This window comes from Stegodyphus dumicola, chromosome 3, assembly GCF_044657685.1.
Source record: "Stegodyphus dumicola isolate Sdum_Otavi_A_Nest chromosome 3, ASM4465768v1".
In the NCBI taxonomy this organism is placed as follows: Eukaryota; Metazoa; Arthropoda; class Arachnida; order Araneae; family Eresidae; genus Stegodyphus; species Stegodyphus dumicola.
The window spans coordinates 54,963,520-54,987,716 of NC_140770.1; the positions used below are offsets into that span (position 1 = coordinate 54,963,520).

Below are 24,197 nucleotides of genomic sequence, written 5' to 3' on the forward strand. Positions count from 1 at the left end.
TGCACAATGTATCTGAAAATAGATAAAGATAAGACAATACAGACAAAGAAAAAAACAAAAACGTTTCGAAGCATTCTTTTTATAATATAAATGGTCATTTTCCTTGCTTTGCACGTGATGCTGTCATTTCGTCTGTTACTAATTTAAAATTTCAACATTGTTCAATGTCTTAAAATTTGCAATTAAAGTTAATGACCTAAGCCTTCATTAGTATATTACAGTACAAGGGAAAAATTGTCAGGTTCTCTCACGCGTGTGTCGGATTTGTGCAATGCTTATTGGGTCCCACAAAATTTTTATAAATGTTATGGTGTTTTGGAGGTGGCGAAAAAAATCTCATTTATATAAAAGGGTCGCGACTGAAAAATGTGTAAGAAATCCTGAAATAAATGTTAGTAACTACCTGATTTTTGCGTCCATTCTGTCCTTGATACGTCACTCAGCGTTGCACATGGCAGCATTACTCACAAAGCTGAATAAAGTGCGGAAGACAAATCAAGGACATAATGATCAAGTCTGGACAGTTTTCCATTTGTTTAGTGTATGATTAAATAATTGCACTTGCAAACTTCAAAACGCTTGCCAAATGAAATTAGAATTATCAATTAACACTGCACATTTGGTTAATGAGTTAATGCATCTTAAGTGTGCGTGTGAAATGAAAATGTGTTAGTAGCTCTAGTTTCATTTGGTTACCAAAAATGACATGAAATCATGAAAAATTACTTACAGACACAAACTGAACATGTAAAAGTTGGTAGAAAAATTACGCAAATGGTTTGAATTTCAAAACAAATAATCTGATGTGCTTATTTGTCGCACATGCATAGGAAGTATCATGCAACATTTAAAAAAGGGGATGTTCTGAGTTCTCAGTCGCAGGCAATTTGGATGGACCTTTTGCTTTAACACTGCAAAGTGTATTCGAAACGTTTTTAATAGCTCTTCAACTGCGTTACAAATAATTTCCTGATTTAGAGAGAGGCAGCATAAAAAGTTTATCAGAATGTAATGTTCAATTCATTAATGTTCAATTAATGTTCAATAATTCATCAGAATCAGATGTTCAAATGATCCATTCGCCATCTTGGTCAAAACAGCATGATAATTTGCTGGCATTGACAATAAATGGATCCAAGAATGAATCATGACCGAAAAAAGTTTGAGACATCCAGATGCTCAATCAGATTTGCTCCTTCCACATAATTATCTTTTCCCAATATCTCCAAGCATTAAACACCATTCCATGAGCATGTCAGACCTATCATAATTAGATCATTTCTGAAATATACATCGAAGGCAGCTGCAGCATTATGAGAATACTACTGGTTTAGCTGATTAGTTGCTGAACTTGTGGTAAAATAAAAATAAAATAAAACTTTTGCGTACCTTTCTAAGTTGTGCGTACATGCTAAATTTCGCAATATTAACTAGTTTTCTGTTGGTGCATATTTTGCTTCATAAAGGAGTGTATTTGTGAGTGTTAAAACATTTGCATTGTAAAAATGAAATTATATTGTAAATTCGAATCCGTCTCTTAATTTATAACATTTTTTATTCATTTCATATAGAAAGTAATAACCAGCAAATTGGCTGATGATAAATCCAAGCATTATCGTACTTTTCTTCCTATTGTCGGATCTGGTTTAGCTACGAGGTATATTTCATTTCATGTTTATTTTATTTAGTAATACGGATCATTTACATTTAACGAAAAATCCATGTAAATTAGAAGAATGTAATTGGAATTTATGTCATAAATGATATCTCTTTGGTAGCATATCTAATACTCAAGAAGTTCGCAGAAAATACTTGAAGGGAAGTTTTTGTTGAAATGTTATGAAGTTTTACTTGATCTGGTAAACGTTAATCAGTCCGAAACCCCTAACAGACGTAATGCGAATTATCTACGAAGTAACTACAAAATCAGAGAAAAGATTCAATAAACCTTTTTATCTAAACAGGACTAAGAACGTAAAAGCAAGTTCTTGTGCTAACAATGTCAATACGAGCTCGTACTGACGCATTTAAAAAAACAGTCAAATTCAAATTAAGACGCAAATAGTAAGCAAAGATTACACAATTAAATGCATGCTAAGCCGGCCTAGTAAATCTAACTGGAGCGTCAAATTCAATTTGGTGGTAGCTAAATAACGCAAAGCCGCATAATTACGACTCTCAAAGCTGGCAGGAACTGAACGTACTCTGTCTTACAATCCGAAAACTTCAGATTACTAGCTAACTCATTTACATGCTGGTGAGGAAACGGAAAGAAGAACTTATAATAAAGGCTGAATTTATAAGTAACTGGTTAATTCAAATAGTTGCAGCTTACAGTTTTTTTTCCCCGAAGTTAAGTAATTATCACGAAGGTCTTTAATTACCTTCCTAAGATTTTAAATTATAAACCTACAACATGAGCCACGTTTGGCTAGCACGAATTTAAAAGACGAAAACTAAATTAATTTTTTACGGAAGATTAAATTTCCAAAGACAGAACTTCGTGTCACCATTACATTGTTCGAGTCTAATTTTTTTTCGGGAAACTTCTAGCTGCGTAAAATGTGAAATGTATTCGCTTGAGGCAGAATTCAACAAAGTGCAACTATTATACTTAAGATATAAACTTAAGTATAATAGTTAAAACAGTTATAATGGTTGTTAATAAGAAACATTAAAATAGTAACTCGCTTTCAGTTTGCCTAGGCGATATTAATCCATTCGTTTTCTCTAGAATTTCCTGCCAGGAAGGAAAGGTGATTTTGTGAAGAATTCTTCTAAGTTGGCTTCTATCTTGTAGTTGCGCTTCTGGAATCTGCCTCTAAATCGTCTGGACTTAATTTGGGGCTTCGGGAATTCTTTTGTTGTTAGCTGCTTGTTTACTCGAAGATTAGTTACTGGAAACTTACCTTGGTTCGCTTGGGATCTTACCGGTTGAGCTGCATTTTGATGTACCGTCGGAAACGTCCTTTGGTTTTTCTGCTACTTCACCAAACGCACTGCTCTGTCATACATCAGTCGTTTGCCGCATAATTTCTGGCTTGCCATAAGGTACTCTCGTAACCAGGGTTTCTCGTGCACTAACTTCCCAACAGACGTTGGTGATTACTCTGTTGTTCACAGTATCTGCGAGATCTTTGTAGTTTTGCTTGCAGTCGGAACCATTGCTTTTTTTGTTTGGTAGAATTTTGATTATTTTTAAAATTTGAAAGGACGAGAATACAATGTTGTTGCGTGTTTCTAGGGAATGGTTATAGTTTCTTCTAATACCTGGAGTTTTACCGCGCTAACGAACGGCAATCAAGGATTACTATCGTTCGTGGAATGCAGATGACATGACCTTGCTGAGTTTGTTACCAACTAAGTTAGTTATCTTATTATTTTGGATCTTCGATAACGTCTTTAGTCAGCTTCCACAAATTAGTAAGTATAAATAAACTTCTAGTTGCTAAGATTTTGGGAGAATATTTCGCACCAAACACTGGCTGATATATGGTTTTAAATTTTCTGCTGTTGCAAGTTAGGCTTTCGGCGCACGTTTCTGCTACCACTGATTCTTCTGAAGCGCTTACTCAATAATGAGCTAATCCTTAGTTGAAATTAATTAATTTTACACTGTATTTAACTTAATTTGAATAGGTGTTTGTTTACCTCTGACCTAGCTGTGTTTTCTTCCTCTTAACATCCACTGTATATAATTGTCAGGTCGAAGTATTAATAAAAAGAATTCGCTTTTTAACTTGGTTGTGATCATTTCAACTAATAGCTCACAAGAGACGAAGTGTCGTTCGGCATTTTATTTAAACTGAAAGTCATGAATTAAATTTTCTATAATATAAAGCAATTGCTTTCATATGTTCTAGTTTTAAAATATGTTCATATGTTCTAGTTTTAAAGACCTAAATGGGCTGTTCATCTTGGAAAGAAAGTTTGAACGGAAATTGCATTTAATATCTAAGATAGTAATAATTTGGTCAAAATATGCGACTTAACTAAGTTTATTAATTCGTATTCTTTTTCCAGTTCTGGTAACAAACATACATGGCGAAGAAAACTACTGCAGCCAGCATTTCACTCGAGAATTCTGGAGAGTTACGTCGACATATTTAATAAGCATTCATTAATTCTCGTTGATAAGCTAAAAATGGTGACAAACGAGCCATGGATTGATATTACGCCTGTGGTAACTGCTACTGCCTTGGATATTTTATGTCGTGAGTATTGTTACGCACTCGCAACTTTTATTTTGAAAATTCGTAAAATACTCTTATGCATATGCTGTTTTAAGCTATCACCTGTGCAATGCTGAAACACACAGTTTGAATTCAATTAAAATTTACCTTAAAAGCAGCTAGTAATTTACATAGTAAAATATCCTGAAAGTTTTCCAGTCTTTAATATATCTGAGAATACAAACTGTCACATAAAACTTGCATACTCTATGCTAATATTATGAACATATAGAAAACAAACGGCTTATATAAAAGATAAACAATTTACGTAAAGTAAAACTAAAGTGCATATTGTGGAATATCTTCCAGGTAAGAGAAGACAATCTACTTTACCAAACACGTTCTATCAGTGATTATGATCCATTATTCTGAATTGAGTAGTAACGGTAAGGAGAAAAAAAAAAAAAAACGCGTTACTGTAGATGAAAGAAAAAGAGTGTCATTAATTAATACTATAAACAACATTTGATTTATGTAATAACTAAGATCGAAAGTCCAGGTTTCCTAACTGCGGTGATTTGTATGAAAACTTGAAATAAAATAATTTTCTTCTCTACTTAGATATACAGATTTTCTATCATGTGATTCGTAACAGGCATTCAAAAGTTGCTACAATACAGAACATAAACCTACATATTTTCTCGCAATCAAAGTGATACCTTTCTGCAATCATTGTATACAATTCCTCACTTTTATTCCGTTACACTAAATGTCAAGGAACCTAACGAACTGCTAGGCGAATAATCTCTTAAGCCCAAGAACAGAAACGTAAATCAAAAAGGGTTAATTATTCTTTATTTTCTCAAAATAACATTAAGAGTCGGTGTTTTTCTCAGGGCGTAGAGAAAAGCCTTCACTTGGGCTTGAACTCAAAATGTAAGAAATAAGAACTAACTAATGACTAACTAAAGAGATTTAGCCGAAGCTAACGCAATTCTAAACTAGTTGGCGCATAATATTAAGCCAGCAAATTATCAAATACGGACGAGCTTACTAAAATACGGACGAGCTTACTAAAGGCTTAGAGAGACGTACCTCAAAGGCAAATGCGCGCTAATTGGAAGTCCTAACTCTTTCTGTCGAAGTCAGTTTTCCCCCGGGGAGGGTGACTCAGGAGAATCCCTGGGAAGTACTGGTTAGTATCTGTACCTAGGCAGTCTCAACCACGGGGGCATAATAACAGACTTCACAGAAGGCCTGGGGGCTCTCGGGACAGAGTAAGGCTCGGCAGGGATCGTACTGGTACTGCTTTGCCTGCCTTTCCTCTGTGGGGTGATGTCGTCGGTGGGCGGGATGGCACTTAATTCCGATTGGCCATAGTAACTTAGGACGGAAGCTGTCCCACTCCAAAGTGTTGTCGAAATCAGTTAAACTTAAACACTATTCTTCTTCTCATTTGCATTTAACGCGGTTCTAAAAACTTTTTCTAGTAGGAAGTTATAAGTTGAAGCTAGAAGAGATAGGAAACAATCATTAAATTAAATTAACTGTTATAAATTTAAAATATACCTTACAATTATATAAGACAAATACTGAAAAACTACGTTTTTTGGGCGGAAAGCAAATATTCCTTTTAGAATTCTTGAGAAAATTCATCATGATAAAAATGATACAGAATTAGTGCAGAGTATTTCACTTCAAAAAGTCTTTAACCTTTTGATAGCCATCAACCAGCTCAGCTCGCATTTCCGTAACTGACAGCGGTGGTCGCAAAGGAACATAGCTCTCATTACAAATATACGACTGAGAGACCTCGCGCGTATTTGGGAAAAAATAATTGCTTAATCTTGCAAACGTCGAAGGGTTAATGTACAAGCGCAATCTAATCCTCTCCCGTTCCTGCACTATTCTCAAATGCGGCGCACTTATGTGTGTCGAAACATTCTTCTCAGTTGATACAGTCCTGAGACAGACACACTGTGTCAGTATATCCATACTGTGTCCAATTTTTCTAGTTTGGTGCTTTGAAAACTTTTGTTAATCTTCTTAGTTTAGTTGAAGTTATTTACAAGAAACTATTTGTATCATGGTTCCACTGTATGTTCTATATTACAGAAAAAACGCAAGAAAGTTGATGAAGAAATCCATTTTCTTAAAAGGGATCGTTGCAAGAAAAACGGTTTGGACCCCCTAGTGTGAAGGAAAATTATAAATCATCTATTACAAATAATTTTGTAAGCTAATATTTTGGAATTTTTTTTTACTTCGCTTAAAGAAATTTTAAAATAGTTTGGAATTTTCCAATGGAATTTTAATGAATCAGGACTGACTGAAGCTGGGTTATGCAATTGATGTAATTGAGCAGAAGCAAAGTACAAAATAGTGCTACAAAAAATCCAGTATTGTTTTTTAGCAGTGCTAGAAATTCTTTTGTCCTTTTCTTAGATAAATTCAAAAATCTGAGTCCATTTATGCCTGCTAAAGATTAAACAAATGTATAATGCTATTCCTTTTAAATTATGATTAGTCGTTATTTCAGATACTATAATGGATATAGATATCGGTAGTCAACAGGGAAACCACGAAGCTGAAAAATATGTGGAAGCTCTAGATGAGTGAGTATAGAGTTTTTCTTTCTAACTTAATGTTATTTATTGTTAAATTACTTCAAGTAATATATTAAAAGCATAAATTAATTATACATAACTCTGTAAAATAGAAGGTGAGTCTGAAAACTTCGATGAATGATCCCATATGTTAAGACGCTTTGCGAGACATGTCAACAAGCAGCCCCTACTGTGCAAATTACCGAAGTGAAGCAGTAGTGTAAGCTGTGACTCAGTTGACAAAGCTAGTGTAAGAACTCTGTCATTTCACAAAGGAACGAAAAACGACAACGGAGACTCATGGAACATTAATGCACGAGTACGATGTGAAGCAGTGAATAAAGTGTGTGATTCTGGTTATTTTAAACTCTTTAGAGACGGGAAGGAAGGTGTCGAGGATGAGCCCCTTTTGATGCGATTTTCAGCAAATCCAGTGCCAGACAACATCGAACGAGTGCGATAGATGATTGTGGATGATCAGGTGCTGTCTTTAAGAATTATAGCGGAAAAGCTGAAGATAGGCAACGACGGCGTAATTACTGTTGCTTGCGAACGATTTGTTCTCGATTAGTACCGAACACTCTGACTGTCGATCAGAAGCAGACTCAGATGAACACTTATGGAGATTTAATCGACATGTCTGACCTGAATCCCCATTTTTTAAACCATTATTACAGGATATGAGACATGATGCTATCAATACAATCCGGTGATTCAAGCGACCATCAATGGTAGGGTGTTCATTGTCTTCCCCACCTCAACGCTAAAAGTATTTTGTTTGTAACTCTTGTTTCTTCTATTTTCTGAGACCATTCACTGAACATTTCAGATGCAACTTGTACATGCTAGACAAAGAACTACTTCTGCTATTTTATATCCTGGCTTCTAAAAGTTAAGCACGTGATCGTAAAATCAACAGAAAAGGAAATATAATATTATAATTAATACTGAATTAGTGAACCAATCCTTAGAATGGTTCATAACCTTTGGTCAACAATGCACAGTGCTCCGGACAGTCGTTTGACTTGTTTGAAACTGTTTCGCTATTTCAGAAAGTACCATACAATCCACGCCGACGAAAAGAGCGGTATCTTTGATTCACTCTTTTGTTTCAATGCGCGCGACGTCCCAACAGGGTTCACTATTTACTATTTATCTCATTTCAGCTATAGATATACAATATCATCAAAACTTATCCTAAGATAATTATAATTACTTCGTTCCTCCTCATAGCCTTCAGAATGATGGCATCTTCAGAGGTTGCTTTATTAGCATGCTTTCGCACAGCCGTGACTGGCTGATTTGCATACTGCCTCTTATCTTCGAAAAGAATTTCAACCATTCAAATTCCACTAAGCTTTCGAAAAGTGCTAATTTGCATTGCTTGCTAAATTTTTGGAAGCCTGTAATGTTGCGCGCTTCCAACCCGCACGCAACAATAGTGGTGACTGCCAAGAACTGGAAAGTAGACAAAGTCTTGAGAAGGGTTTAAATCCCTTTTTATTCAACTTTAGAAATTACAAATGCGTGCTCCTGATGATCACAAACTACGCCGACCCGGCGGTAAAATAAAAATAAGAAACTAGAAAAAGAATAATAACAAGTGACTAACTACGAGGCTCTCTAAACGTAACTAACCTCACCGCGTTCTAAGATACCGCTGATAATTCAGCAAACTTCTGAATATTACGTTGAAAGATTAACAATCTGCCGAGGCAAGCACACAGGCCGAAACGCGTGGTTCTTCAATTTCTAACTAGTCACCTCCTCGCTCGTGAAGTAAGAAAGCACCCTTTCGAACTCGTTTCCTTTCTATTTAACTCAGATTACTTCCGCTGACAATTTGAATCCTTGCGCGTTCTACTAAAATTTACATACTCTGGCATTGGCAATTCCAGGGGAAAGTAAGACTTGACAGGAAAGATAGTTTAAACTTAAAATAAATGTTAGTTAAAATAAATATAAACCTTACAAGCCAATGTAAATTAGTGTTTAAGCGAGTTTGGTTTTGTAGCTGAACTGTAACTATGGCAATTAAATGTGAATTATCATTACTTTATTACAATTTAGGATCATGGATGTACTCACTCATAGAATGGTAAGACCGTGGCTTTCGTCTGATATTATCTTTTCCTTCACGTCCCTAGGCCGGCGATTTCGAAAGGCTGTAATGATTACAAACGATTTCACTAAAAAGGTATTTGTTATTATGTCTTCAATTTTTCGAAGATAATGTGCAAAATATTTTTGTAGTAAAATAAATTAATTTATTATTTTATAGACATTTATCAATGTAATATTTGATTAGAATGATCAATGTAATATTTATTTAGAATGAACAATGTAGCACCTTTACATGTAGCATTATCATACTTGTAGATTTACATTTAATAACTATCGCCTGATTTAATTTTTACATTTTTATTTGACGCTTTCCTTTTTTTTCCTTTATGTTAATAATATAGCTGAATGCTGAAACGAAAAATCTCAGTTGATTTTGTAATTTAGATTACCAATCAGAGGTTGGAATCTCTCAAACTGGAAGAAGAAAATAATGAATATAATGAAAATTTGAAGAGGGGCAGCAAATCATTCTTGGACTTGTTGCTGGAACAGCATGTTAAGGATCCAAGTTTTACTCTTGAGGATGTTCAGGAAGAAGTGAACACTTTCATGTTTGCAGTTTGTTACCTCTTTTAATTCTACTCTTTAACATTTTTATTATTCCTCTAGAATTACTAGCTGCATGTTTTGTCCTAAGCATCCTTATCAAATCCTACCTCTTCTTTCTATTGCTTACACGGCCTACAGACTAAATTAGATAAAAAATATGTGATTCGTTTTAACCTTTTGAGGCCGGGGCTTTGGTAGCAGTAAAAGCTACCAAAGGACGGGGAATATTGAACCGAAAGCTTTCCCCGCTTTAAGAAATCTCCTCCTATTTGCAACAAAGATTCTTGTGTGTAGTTTAACGGATTCTCAGAGGGGTTCATCTATGTCGCAAAAGGAAGACCTTTGAAAGAGATAAGTGGATAAAACCCTAGGAACGTCAAATTTGACATTTCACCCCACTTTTCAGCCTGGAAAATGGGGGGGGGGAAGACATGCCCACTAAAGTGGACAACCCTGTCTTTTCAAATAGAGGACTCTATGGCCACTATGATGGCCATCCCGTCTTCAAAAGGTTAAAACTTTTGACTTAAAAATTGTTAAAACGTTTTTCTTAATAAAACGCTTATATATTGCTTTGAAAGCTATTAGAATAATAAGGAAGCGAAAGGAAACAAAAATCAGTACACTGAATTGATTAATATAGACTCTGGATGAATATACATGAATATGAAATATACGAAAGTAAAAATACACTCACTAAAATATATTTACAAAAAGAAGGAAATATATATATGCATTTATATAAGAGAAAAGGGCTGTCCAAACGGGAAAGTGGTTAGTGACTCTGATTGAGTGGTTAATGCCCAGGTTCGATTTCCGGTTCGAATCATGGATGTAAACTATTTATCCCTTCAAAGGAGGCAACGGTAGCCCACCTGTTAGGTGATTCCATAATAAAGTGATCATCGCTTCGGCCTTAGGAGTGGTCAACGCCTGTAAGGGTTAGTATATGTATAAAACATATGTATAAAAGAGAAGAAATGGCGTAATTATTCGTTAATTTCCATTTCTATCCAAATATCCATTATTATTGATATTGTTAAACTTCCATTATTTATCTATTTATCCATTTTTATCTATTTATGTGGGCCACCAGTGGCCGAGTGGTAAGTCACTAAACACTAGCAACTTAGTATAGGGTTCGAATCCCTCGAACGATTTTGTGGATTTTCCTATGTGTAACATGTATACGAGCCAGTTTCCTTTAAAAAAAATCTTAGCGAAGGCATCCTCCCTTTAGGCAGATGGTGGAAGTAGACACAATATAAACTATACTACAGAAACAGAAGCAGACACTGTTGATGAGCCATATATAAAATTAGAAACAACGCTAACTGTTAGACGTGCATTCAAGTGCTGCAATAATACCGTTCGCGAGCATTCTGTCCCTTCTCTGCTGACTTGCCGCTTAAATATACGCGAAATAAATTGGCTTTCTGGCGGGAAAATGGAAATGGAGAAGTGATAGTACAGATCCAGAACGTAAAATAACTGGTCAATCAAATTAAAAATACATCACAAACTTTCATTAATAACTTACTGAAATAAATTTTGTTTTGTCATCTTTTGGGGAAGCAGTAAGACCTACTATCGCATGCACCAGCTATAGAAACACGATTATACGTAACGATTTTTACGATTATACGTAACCGAATTTGTAATTTTAAGAAATAACTACCTAAAGCAAATCGTAAAAAGTTTTTTTACCAAGTTTAAATACATATTAATTAAAATTTCATGAAAAGTGTATTTACATCACTTGAGCTCTTTATCCTTCACTCCTTTTAACTACTGTACAGCAATACTACAAACCCTCATGATATAAAAAGTCAGCTTTATAAGAGAAGCTAACTCTTCCAAGCAATTTTAGGATTATCGATGTGTGAGAAAAATATAAAATAATAACGCAGATCCTATGATCGAAAGATTAGCCAACTTCATTTTAGTCTGTTACCTTATAAAATCTCGTTTTCTTAGGTAGTATAAACTACGAAAACTGAGAGACTGTGGCAGGAACTAGCCTTAGGTCTTAGTTACGATAAAAAGTCAAAAAAGGGTTATAAAGAACCCTTTATTCAATAAATATAATTCCGCAGATGGCTTCACACCTGGGGGTAAACAAGCCAACACCCCTGGCCTAACTCAAAACAGGTAACGATGAACTTAAAATGTTCTATGTTTAGCTCAACGATTGGCAGGATAATTTAATTCACAGGATGGCTCTGACACGTAGAAGTCGGCATAAACAAGCCTAATAGCTTGAAGGGCTCAACGCTACAGAAATCTAATCGCTAGCAATTGAAGATTGCAACGTGACCATCAAGCAGACATAACCGTCACCATCGAGATAGATAAGGCCTGCGCTCTGAAACGAAACTGGCTTGTGACGTCACGGTTAAGGGACCCTCAGCAAACTTTTTGTTGGCTCTTATAAGTTGTAATTTTTTATTCATTATGTTTTAAGAATTGAATTTATGTTTACTTTTGACACCTGAAGCATCATCCCTTGTAATAATTACTAACACTGGTAATATAAAAATTGTCAGCAAAATTTATGATTATTTATTTTAATTGGAAACTAATTTTATATGAAATAACTGTCCTAAGAGGTTAAAAGCATAACACTTATTTCATTACATAATACGTAGAATATCAAATGCAGAGTAAATTTGATTCTTGACAGAGTACTGTGTTCTTAAATTTAAATATCAATGTTTTTTGCAAATCATTAAATATCATTTTATCATGATGAAACTTAAATGCATATGTTTAGCTAACATAGCTTCTGTTCACTTTTATATATGTTATTATCATGCAATCAGTTTGTTTAAAATTTATTATGCAATACAAACCTTTCTGAGAATGATAGAAAAGTTTCTAAAGTAATGTATGTAAGATTCATATTAAGGTAATTAAATTGCGAGACTGCAAAATGAAATTAAAATGTACAGTTATTGACGAAGCAGTAGTAATTGAATTCATATGTAGACATACTTGTTTTCATTGTATTTCAATTCAATGCAATTTTAAAAACAATTTTTTTAATTATATTTTAAATTACAATCTTTAATTTGAGTACGTGGCACCACCAAAAGCTATGTAAGTTAAGTTAAAAAAATTGCTTACATTATACAGAAAAGTTTTGAACATGATGTTAGGATTTATATTTTCTTTTCATGTGGATATTAATAGAAAATATATTTTCAGAACAGAGGTAACGCTTATAGTTAAATAGATATGATGTAAATATTTGCAAGAAATTTCAGTTTCTAAAAGTTTTTTAAGTATTTCGTATATTTTTAAAATATTTTTAAAAAAATTGTGTATAACTTTATTTAAAAAACTTTTTTCCTGTCTTATTTGGAATTTTAATATTGATAGACTTCAGAACTATGTAATAAACATTATCTCAATTTAACTACAGATTCTGTCGAATAATTATGTAGCATTAAGAGGAAAACATTAACTGTAATACAGATTAACATACAATATGTAAGTAAGAAATAATTTTAAAACTAGACTATTTAGTAATTTATTACATTCAGAAAAATTTGCTGACTGATATAACGCATTTAAATGTTAGTCTAAATATTAAGTAGTCTCTTGCATTCGTTTGATGTTTTATAATCCTGCTACATTAATATGATAGATATAAAAAATATGCAATAATTATAGAATGAAAGATAACATGTGTTCCCACTGGCAAACATTTTGTTAAAGTAGTGGGTGAAACAAAAAAATTTGATGCGGTGAGGAGAATCAACGAGAGACACAAAGAAAGTGCAGAAAAATCAAAGTAAAAATTTTAGCTACTTGAATTTTAAAACCAATTTTTCTTCAAGGAAATGATTTGCTTTTAAAAGCACCACACCATTCTCAAATAATTTTGTTTTGAAAATAAATACAAACAAAAGGAAATGAAAATATTTCATATTCGTATAAGCTTTGTAAAACATTATATTGCCGCTTGTACTTTTGTTTTAGACTGATTTTATAGTATGAGATACCAATTTCATAGAATAGGTTTAGAAAAACGGGTGTTTAGCAAGGAAGCTAAACTGCGCGAAGACCGGTCCCCTAGCAGTGACGTAGTAACTCAGCGCGCAGACCTTACCTATCTCGATGGTGACGACATAACACGCTCTGAATTCCCATTCCAAACCTTCCCTTGAATAGTACTTCTCACTACATCATTTGAATATACACGAGCTAGCTTATTAACATTCTGACAAGAAATCGTGGATGAAAATAAGGATGAAAAGAAAGTTGCTTTAAAATAAAAACAAGCTTTGTTAGGTAAATTAAATGAATCTCTATAAACTTATTGAATATTACGTTACACCATATACTATTAAATTCAGCTGATTTTCTTAACAAAATATTTTTCAATTTAATATCAGTGTTAACATGTTCTTTTTTTTTATTTTTCTCTTTTTCCATTTTCTTCTATTATACGGGGTAAGAGTAATAAATTTATAACTTTTAAAATATAATAATGAATCTTTTCGAATATGCATAGAAATTCATGCATTATGTGTCATATATTTTACATGTTTTCTCACAGTATCTTTAATGAAAGTGTCAATTTTAGGCTGTTAAGATTTTTACGATTACTCCAGAAATAAATATGAATTTATCAGATAGCAACAAATTCTAAAATAAATAGCAACGTTTCAAAAGGGAGTGACTTTTTCTCTAGCCTTAACCTTTTCCGGCACGCTGCATTTTAGTTGGAGTTTTGATAAAAAAAGAAAAAAAAAAAAGAGGTAGGCAGTCTAATTAGGCCTAGAGGAGTACACAAGTAAAATTTTGTGAAGATAGCACTTATCGTTTTAATTCTGTGGGTGTGCCCAAAGTGGCACACTGAAATGAATAGAGCTTCGAAAAGAGTGCTGAAACTAGCATTGTTGTCAATGAACTGGCCAATGAGATGCGAAGAAACAAAGAATACAGACGCTCAGTTGTCCTACATTATCGGTGAGTCCGGTCTGGGCACACCTAGGGTTCGCCGTTTGATTTTAGGCAAGATTTCAAGGTAAAAATTTAAAACTAATATAGAATAAGGCGATTAGCATACAGCCAAAAAATAACATAGAAATTTCTTTTCAAACAATTCCTTTTATACCCTAAAAAAATCTGGAAGATTTGTTTGAAAAATGAGGGTCTTAAAAAACTAAACATGGCTAAAATATATGGACCGGTTTGCGATGAGCTGCCATCTACTATAAATAAAGAAGGTTCAGATTAACCTATAGTAACCTATAAATCGTTTTTCATTCAATTTTTCTGTGCGTACAGAAGGAAATTTTTAGGTGTGTCCAGACCAGACACACTGTGCCGCAAAGGATTAAGCATACCTAAGACATTTGTACACTCAAGAGCCTGTACAACAAGACAGTAGGCGAAGATTCAATACTTTGGCTCCAAACAACGTTAAATGTCACTATGTACTAAACTAAGTTTGAAACTAAACTTGGAGAATCGTCTTGAAGAAATTAATTTCCTCTCGAAAAAAATTTTCCTTTTTCTCTGATTCCCGTAATTCATCTGAATGAAGGTATCTAAGTAATTAATGAAAGATTAATAATAAAATAATATATTTACTGAACACTGCCATCTTGCACGTTTACTGAAAATTAAAGATGCGCCTAATATCACAAACTGCGAAGACATGTAAAGGAAAATTAAGTAAGAGTGTTTTGCTTTTGTAAAAACATCGAAACATTATCAAATAAATTTCTGACTAGAATGTGAAATTAACTCTAAAATTATCATTACTAAATTACCACAATCGCATCAAATTCAAAGGAAACTGATTAAGTGCAAAATTAATTTTAAGAGAGTGCCTGTTTCTCAGAAGCATGAAGAAACGTGTCTAAGGAACTCATTTTCTGCCTAAAACGTTTAATATCCCGAAGCTGAAATGCTCAAGTTCTGGATGTTAAGTAGCAGAACTGATAGGAAAAATATTTTTAAAAATTGTTTTGAATTTAAACGTTTCCGTTTTGATTACTACTAACAAAATTTTAACCGTGTGTATTAGTGTGTATCAAATGCTTCTCTCTAAATATTTTTAAAAAACATAGTTATATATTTAAATTTTCATTTTATTATTATAAATGTTAATATAAACAGAAGTTAAATGTTTCCCAGACCTGTTTTAATATTTTCATTTCGTTTTGCCATTAGGGACATGACACATCGACTCTCGTTGTATGCTGGGCTCTATATCTTCTTGGCTTGTATCCCGATGTCCAGGAAAAAGTTTATCAAGAACAATGTTCTATATTTGGAGATAATAAGACAGCAGAGGCTACTAATGAAGATGTAAAGAATATGTCGTACTTAGAAAGCGTTATCAAAGTACAGAAATTCTGAAAATGCTATATAATCATTTACCATCTCTAATTAGTTCATCCTTATATTCTGTTATGAACATCGTTTCCTGTAATAAATTAATTGACTCTTCTAAAACGATTGTTAATGATGTTAATAATAAATGTGTTGATGTCAACTTCTGTCATATACGTGCTCACACTGGCTATCTAGGATATTGAAAAGGCAGATTGGTTGGCAAAAACAAGCTACAAACCTCCGAGTTAACACCACAATCACATTTCTTAGATCATTCTTCAAATAAAGTTGCAACAGCACAGTTCTCAAAGAAAATGAATTATATATTATTCTACTGCTCCTCTGACTAAATTATTTTTCTCTTGTATTCCTCACTTTGCTGTAACTTTAAAATTACTAAATGTCTAATAGCGCAGGGTAATTTGAGTTCATACACGAAGAGATTTTTAGCTATCTCAAACGGACATCTCCCGAAAAGGGCAAAATGTTGAGAATTTAGTGTTCTAAAATTCAAAACTTAAGTAGAAAGAAAAGAATTCATTTCCCAGTGGAATGCTTTTAGCATTGAGATTCCATCCTCTACGCATGTGTTTTTTAAATTCCTACTATTATTTCACACTCTCCCTATATCTTGTTCAAATTTTCGACCAGTAATAAAATACTTTTCATTCACCCACTAAAGTTCAAATACAGTTTTTTAAACTTGTAGTGGATGACACTTGATGGTAATACAATTTTTAGACATTTCATTTTTCACATTTCACAGTTTTTTCACTTTAGATCCTTGAGTCGGATATGTCCCCTTGAGTTTTGTGAAATCATTAGATGGAATTTTAATTAAAGAACTGGACACTGGAAAGATTCCTTCCAATAACAAAACATTGCAAGAGATGGATAGAATGAGAAATTCTATTCATCAGCTTCATAAATTAGAAACGAAAACATTTTAATAATGTTAATAAAAAGTAACTAAAATAAAATTTTTCTTTGTTGACCTAAGTAGGAATTGACTTCTAAAACAAATTTATATTACTTTCAGGATAAAATGACATTTTTTTTTTTTCAATTTGTGTATTTAATTCTTACATTTCATCTGTGAATTTATAAATTTTATTTTCTTTTGTGATGTATTTGTTTTAATTGTTTTTACGTTCCTGTGTCAAACTTTTGTTGTACTGTGTGGTAAACAAGTATTATTAATATTTGAAGTACAAACAGTCTTTAAATTGCGTTGGAGCCCGGCTCCAGTACTTCTCAATTTTTAAGATAAAATTACAATTTTAGCCGGAGCGCACCGGAGCCCTAAATAAGATAAGCTCCAGTACTTCTTTTTATAAAACTGAACCACAATTTAAAGTAGAAAAATTTAGAATTCCTAACGTTAACAATAAGCAGACTTTGCAATACTCTATTTCCCTAGAAACACGAACTCATGAGAACATGAGACGTTCAAGTAGAGTCCCTTCACTCACATGCGGAAACCTTTCCCTTTAAGAAGGGCAATAAATTTGGGGAAGTTTGTTTAGGAACGCGTATATTCCTAGCCATGCCATCGTATATAGTGTATTTTTGTCGATGTTTGCAGTTAGTTATCCTCGCAGGAAGGGAAATTTGTGTTCTTAAATGTGCGTTAAGAGACAGCGAGTACAATAAGAGTGAAATACTGAGATAAACTCAAGCACGTCCTATGCATCATCTTCCCACAGTATTCACTAATGGGGGGAAAGCGTAACCAGCAACTTTACATTCATCCTTAGAAGTCAGATTCAGGACTCATTTCCCACTGACACACATCTGCTTGATGGCTATTAACTTTTGTGATGATAAAAGAACTCCCCCTTAAATTCAGAGCTTAAATTGAGCAGTGGCCCACCGGATCTCGGCTCCGGTGCTTCTTAGTTTTTGTAATAAATCATAATTCTAGCCGGAACGCATCGGAGCCCTGAATAAGAAGGCTGCGGCACTCTTTTATGTAACTGAATAATAATTTCAGTAAAAATTTCATCTCGAAAATTTTATTTTAACAATAAAATTATATTAAAAATCGCTTATTAAGTTTCAATTTATCTCTTTGGATTGGATTAGATTATTTAATTACGGCAAAGCACACGAGGGCTATCTGCCTAAAGGGAGGGATGCCTTCGTGGAGGACTTTCTAAGGGCAACTGGCTCGTATACACGTTACATATGGGGAAAATCACGAAAATGCCCATGCAGCCTGTTCGTTCGCGGGATTCGACCCTCGGACCGAGCTACCAATGTTCAGCGTCTTTACCTCTCGGCCACTGGTGGGCCCAATTTATCTTTTTAAATTTTATTTAATTTTCATTATTTAATTACTTCAATCTTTAATTATTTCAATAAATAACAATTAAGCATCTAATAATTATCAATTAATTTCCATGAAGCTCCATGAAGGTCTTCCATGAAGCTCCGGCAGTTCTAATCTTAGAAATTAAGCTCTGAGTACAAAATAAAAAAATAAAAGTAACTATTTAAAATATTATTAAACTTGAAACAGTAAATTAAAATCACAGATTAACCACTTTCACACTTCACTAATACCATTCACCATTATTTAGATTTTAATTAAAATAATTGTGTTTCATGCAGCAGAGAATTTTATCTATGGTGTGTAAAGAGTTAAAATATTTTTAAAATAGAATTTAGAAAATATAAATAATTTTCTAAAACATTATTAAATTTATAGCAGTAAAACACAATTACATATTATTCGCTTTTATTCTTCACTAATAGCATTTTCCTTTACCTAGAATTACCATGTGAACTTTCATATAGATTATAATTTTGTCTATAGGGCACGAGGCTTTTATATAATTTTAAGTAAAGTTTTAAAAATAAAATTTGTTTTCTAAACTATTAAACTTGCAACAGTAAAATAAAATTATATATTAATTACTTTTACACTTCAAGCAAAAGCATTTTGCTCTATCTAGAATGTAATTGAAATAATTCTAAGAATAACCATGTGAATGTTCATGCAACGTAAAATTTTACCTTATTATGCATCTGGAAACATAACATAGCTCTTTATTAAAAAACTCAATCATTTAATAATTTCTTTCAAAAATTATTCCTAGCTCAAAGGGTGTTAGCCCAGAAGGGCTATTAATTTGAAAACGGCGTTCTGCGTCGATTCACTTTTCAAACGCTTGCTACCAAATATTATCGTCATGTATTATTTTAAAAAAAAAAGTAAATAATGAAGAATCTGCATGAATGCATGAATGGCAATCTCACTGTGAAGAAAAAAATATCGCACTGTGAAATATTTATCCATCTGAAACCTGGAGCCATCCAATTTTGAATAACCGAATTTTTGAAGCCCGAATTTTGAATTTCGAATTTTTTTTATTACCTGTTTAAAGTTTTGTAAAACTTTAATGAATTTTTGATTAACAAACTGAACGATTTCAAAGCGAGCAATGGCAACACTGTATGGAAAAAAAAAAAAGCATTTTTATCTCGAACGCGCGAGACTGTGTATCTGAAATTCTAAAGTTAAGCAGTTTTGCTTTTTTTTTAATATTTTGTAATATTGCTGTTGAATTGAATTTTATGTGGTTTAAGTGCAAAGAACATGATATTTAATAAATAAAATTAACAAAAACGTTAAATATACTAAAATCTGAAAGCTTTGAGATTTTATGCATATTTTTTTTAAATATTAGTTATTCTGTTTTCCGTATAAAATACATTTTGATTTAAGCTTATTTAAATTTTGATGACTTTTAATGGGAAAAATAGCAAAGAATCAAAATAGAAAGTTTAGCCTTATATATAATACAAGACATTTCTAATAATCCCGAAGAGGAGTAATGTTTTGTGTATTCTGTGTTTGCTGAACAGCTTATGAGTAAGGCATAAAATCCTGTTTCATTCATTCTTTTCAAGCTTATGAAGTGTTGTTATGCTTAGAAATGTTCAACAGTGTTTAAAATTTTATTATATTTCCATATAAAGACTGTTTCCAATTCCAGGAAACTTTGCGACTGTATCCACCTGGAATTCTCATTACAAGAGAAAACAAAGAAAGCATTAAAATTGGTGAGTTTGGTTTTCATTTTAGAGATCTGAATCTACATCACTCTTTTTTACACATAATCCATCGAAATAAATTTAAATTACTTTTCAGACTTTAGAATACATTTGCTATGAATTGAATATCTATTCTATAAAGTGCAACAAATATTATATTACAGTATTTCACTGTGCATTAGTAAGGCATATTCATTTAAATTGATATTTTCTCTCATCTAAATAAATTCTCGTAGAGGTAAGGAAAATCTCATTTTATTAAAAATTAAATGCTAGAATAACAGCTTTTCAGTATTTCTTTTGTAAAGTTTATCTTAATTTTTTTAACATTAATTTTTAGTTAAATTTTTAGTTTCATATCTTTCCTAATTTCAGCTGACAATTTCCTGCCAGAAATCAGAAATCATTTTTTAGAAATTCTTTCATTTGCTTATATGCAAATGAAGGAAGAGAAAGTATGTAAAGTTGAAGTTCTACTGACTTTGTTCGGGAGTTAGAGATTCTGACCAGCGCGCGTTCGTCTTCTAGACTACACTCTCTCTAAGCTATTTCTACGCTCGGTCGTATTTCAGGCCCTTGATAGCTTCGCCTTTTAGTTAGCGTTAAGGGGACAACTCCTCTAGAACTTTGATAGCTTCGACTATATCTTTTTAGTTTAGTTAAGTTTTATTTCTTAGCATTCTTGAGTTCAAGAATGCTAAGAATGTGTGCAGGAAAAAATGCGAAAGGATTAATATTCCATACAAGGAAGGCATGTAGTGTACACATCTTTAAAACTTATTTCACTTTGTTTAATTCTTTGTGCAACTTAATGATTCCTTTGTTGCAGGGTCTTTCACTATACCACGTAGAACTCAAATTGGAATTTTAATTTACATGCTTCATAGAGATCCAGAAGTGTTTCCCAATCCAGAAAAATTTGATCCCGAAAGATTTTCTTCAGAAAATATTGCAAAGTATGATACGTTTTCTTACATCCCATTTTCTGCAGGATGCAGGTCTTGTATAGGTAAGTGTATAGGTCTGATACAGTAAGTTAACTTAGGAATTGCTTAAATTAATCATGTTGAGTTTAATTTTCCTGATGAAACATAACAGAATGAAAAATCATCTTATTAATTTAAGAGAACTCTTAAAGAAATTTTCTTATTAATTTTATAGAATTCTCTATGCTAATTAAAGAACTTAAAATCTCTTAAATTAAAAGAATTGCTAAGGTAAAATTAGCATTGAACTTTGAATAACTAATTAAATGAATAAATTATTGATTCATCAAAATTAAAAAAAGGAGCTTTATAAGGGAATAAAATGTCATTGCTTGCACAACGTTATAGATATGAGATATTATAATAACGTAAAATACTTTACTCATTGTATGAACTCATTTTTCACATAAAGAAGTCATGCTTATGTCCTTTAAAGACCCATAGCGATATATAAAGAATAAACAATTTGAGTAAATATTCTGAGCAAGGAAGATGTTTTTCTTTTCCCTCTTGGAAAAATATTTACGATTAGTAAATTTCAGTTGTGGAATTAATAGTTTTATTTCGGAACACAAAACATAAAAAATTAATATTGCCATCGCCAGGACCCTAACTCTAGCCCTTTCGGTGGTTCACCTGACCTGCTTGCAATTACAGCACGAAGGCGCGCAGAAAAGAAAGAAAGAATTCCATACAATTCCATTCCCATTTAAATGGCAAGTCAGGAGGCGATGTTCCAGTCGCTAAATCCTAGTGGTGACGAACTATCGCCCAGCACATTTTAGTTCGGATGCCACATGTACAGTCTTTTAAAAATTTTTGAAGCTGGAATACACGAAACATTAATAATGGATTCTCCAGGATTCGAATTCCTAACGTCTTGACTGGCAGTTAGATGTGCTTCCATAGTTATTTTTATCATTTTTTAAAAATTAAGATTAGTATAAAACTATATTGAAGCAGTCCTAAATGCTCATTTCACTGATGAGTTCGGTTAAGGAAGCTTCTCTTGTTTTAAACTGCAAACTAAGAAGAAATATACCCATATGTCTTAATTATAGATTACGAGTTAATTATGAGATTGCTCATTCACATAAGTTTGATAAAAAAAAGCAACAAAAAAAAAAAAAAAAAAAAAAAAAAACTGAAATTTTTCAGATTTTAAATTACGTCCAAAGGGGCGTTTTTTAACGTTTTGAGTGTTACCTTTATTTATTAAATATCATGTTCTTTGCACTTAAACCATAAAATTCAGTTCAAGAGCAATATCGCAAAATAATGTTAAATTAAGCATATCTTTAGAATTTCCGATATACACAGTCTCGCGAGCTGGAGATAAAAGTATTTTTTTTTCTATATAACGTTGCCATTTCTCGCTTTTAAAGCATTGTGTTTGTAAATCAAAAATTCGTTAAAGTTTTACAAAATATAAAATCTATAATAAAACAAATTCCAAATTTGGGATTTCAGATGCCCATATTCGCAGTAGGATTTCGTCATTCAAAAGTCGATGGCTCTATGTACCATTGTTTTATCACAATGTCTGCCCACCAGCGGCCGAGCGGTAAAGTCGCTGAACACTGGTAGTTCGGCCCGAGGTTCGAATCCCGCGAACGGGCTGGCTGCATGGGCGTTTTCGTGGTTTTCCCCATGTGTAACGTGTATACGAGCCAGTTTCCCTTAGAAAGTCCTCCACGAAGGCATCCCTCCCCTTAGGCAGATAGCCCTCGTGTGCTTTGCCATAATTAAATACACCACACCTTTATCACAATGCGAGAAATAGACAATCATTTATGCAGATTTTTCATTATTTAATTTCTTCAAATATAATGCAGGACTCTAACATTTTGTGGCAACAGTTTGAAAAGTGAACCGACGTTTATGAGTCCGACGCAAAATCGCAAAACGAAAACAATAGTCCTTCAGGGACAAAGCCCCTTTGGACTAATAAATAAAAAATCTGAAATGTTTCAGATTTTAAATTACGTCCAAAGGGGCGTTTATTTAACGTTTTGAGTGTTACCTTTATTTATTAAATATCATGTTCTTTGCACTTAAACCATAAAATTCAGTTCAAGAGCAATATCGCAAAATAATGTTAAATTAAGCATATCTTTAGAATTTCCGATATACACAGTCTCGCGAGCTGGAGATAAAAGTATTTTTTTTTCTATATAACGTTGCCATTTCTCGCTTTTAAAGCATTGTGTTTGTAAATCAAAAATTCGTTAAAGTTTTACAAAATATAAAATCTATAATAAAACAAATTCCAAATTTGGGATTTCAGATGCCCATATTCGCAGTAGGATTTCGTCATTCAAAATTCGATGGCTCTATGTACCATTGTTTTATCACAATGCGAGAAATAGACAATAATTTATGCAGATTTTTCATTATTTAATTTCTTCAAATATAATGCAGGACTCTAACATTTTGTGGCAACAGTTTGAAAAGTGAACCGACGTTTATGAGTCCGACGCAAAATGCCAAAACGAAAGCAATAGTTCTTCGGGACTGAAATCCCTTTGGACTAATAAATAATACTTTGAATGTTTATACTTGACTATGAAAAATTACTTTAAAATTTGTACCTGAAAGCATCCTAAAGTTATGAGGAATTCATTAAAAACACAATTGCTCAAATTCAGCCACTTTTTTTGACCTCTCAATGCAGTTTCAAATTTCAGTCATTGTTTCAGGTCAGAGATACGCAATGATGGAAATGAAGATAATTTTAAGCCATGTGGTTCGAAATTTCAACATCACCTCTTTAGATCCGAGAGAGAAAATGAAGATTTACATGAAAATCACAATGAAATGTCTCAATCCTATGCGTCTGCGATTCTCCAGGAGATCGTAAGATGCCAACGGCACAGATATGAGAAATGTAACTTATAATTCTCTTTTTCATTTTAGAATGGTTTGGAAAAATATGTCTTTCAGCTCCTTCTTTTCCATGCTCCTGAATGTAATGCCAAACATGGCGCTGGATGGATGTAAATGCCTGTACATATTAAATAAAATAGCTTCCGACGTCCTTGAAAGTATTTGATTTAAGCTTACTTATATCAGTTCATTAAATAATTACCATTACCAGAAATGAACACCAATGCCTCTCGGGTTCTTTTCCATAGAGCACAAAATGCTGCAAGTTACTTCCACAGCCACTCACACTGGCCGAAATATTTCATGCTGCTCACTATATATTAATGCTCGATAACGCGGCAAATAATCTACCACGTACAAACATACTATCTTTATTACAATGTTTACGAAAATTCAATCACCAGACAACACATTTCTCAATACTTCACAAAATTCTAATACACTGAAAATTCGCGCACATA

At 32.9% G+C, this 24,197-nt stretch overlaps 1 protein-coding gene across 1 annotated transcript in view; it reads left to right on the forward strand.

Moving 5' to 3' along the window:
* LOC118200417 (cytochrome P450 4C1-like) overlaps positions 1-23,878 on the forward strand; it is a 33,027-nt gene extending 9,149 nt beyond the window's left edge. The window contains exons 3-11 of the mRNA XM_085812343.1: positions 1,572-1,657; positions 4,024-4,214; positions 6,712-6,787; positions 8,849-8,975; positions 9,287-9,460; positions 15,641-15,814; positions 19,807-19,873; positions 20,694-20,873; positions 23,550-23,878. Of these exons, the coding sequence (XP_085668469.1) occupies positions 1,572-1,657; positions 4,024-4,214; positions 6,712-6,787; positions 8,849-8,975; positions 9,287-9,460; positions 15,641-15,814; positions 19,807-19,873; positions 20,694-20,873; positions 23,550-23,710 (1,236 nt within the window). The 3' untranslated portion in view covers positions 23,711-23,878. The remainder of the gene's footprint in view (positions 1-1,571; positions 1,658-4,023; positions 4,215-6,711; positions 6,788-8,848; positions 8,976-9,286; positions 9,461-15,640; positions 15,815-19,806; positions 19,874-20,693; positions 20,874-23,549) is intronic.
* Positions 23,879-24,197: the final 319 nt, after the last annotated feature.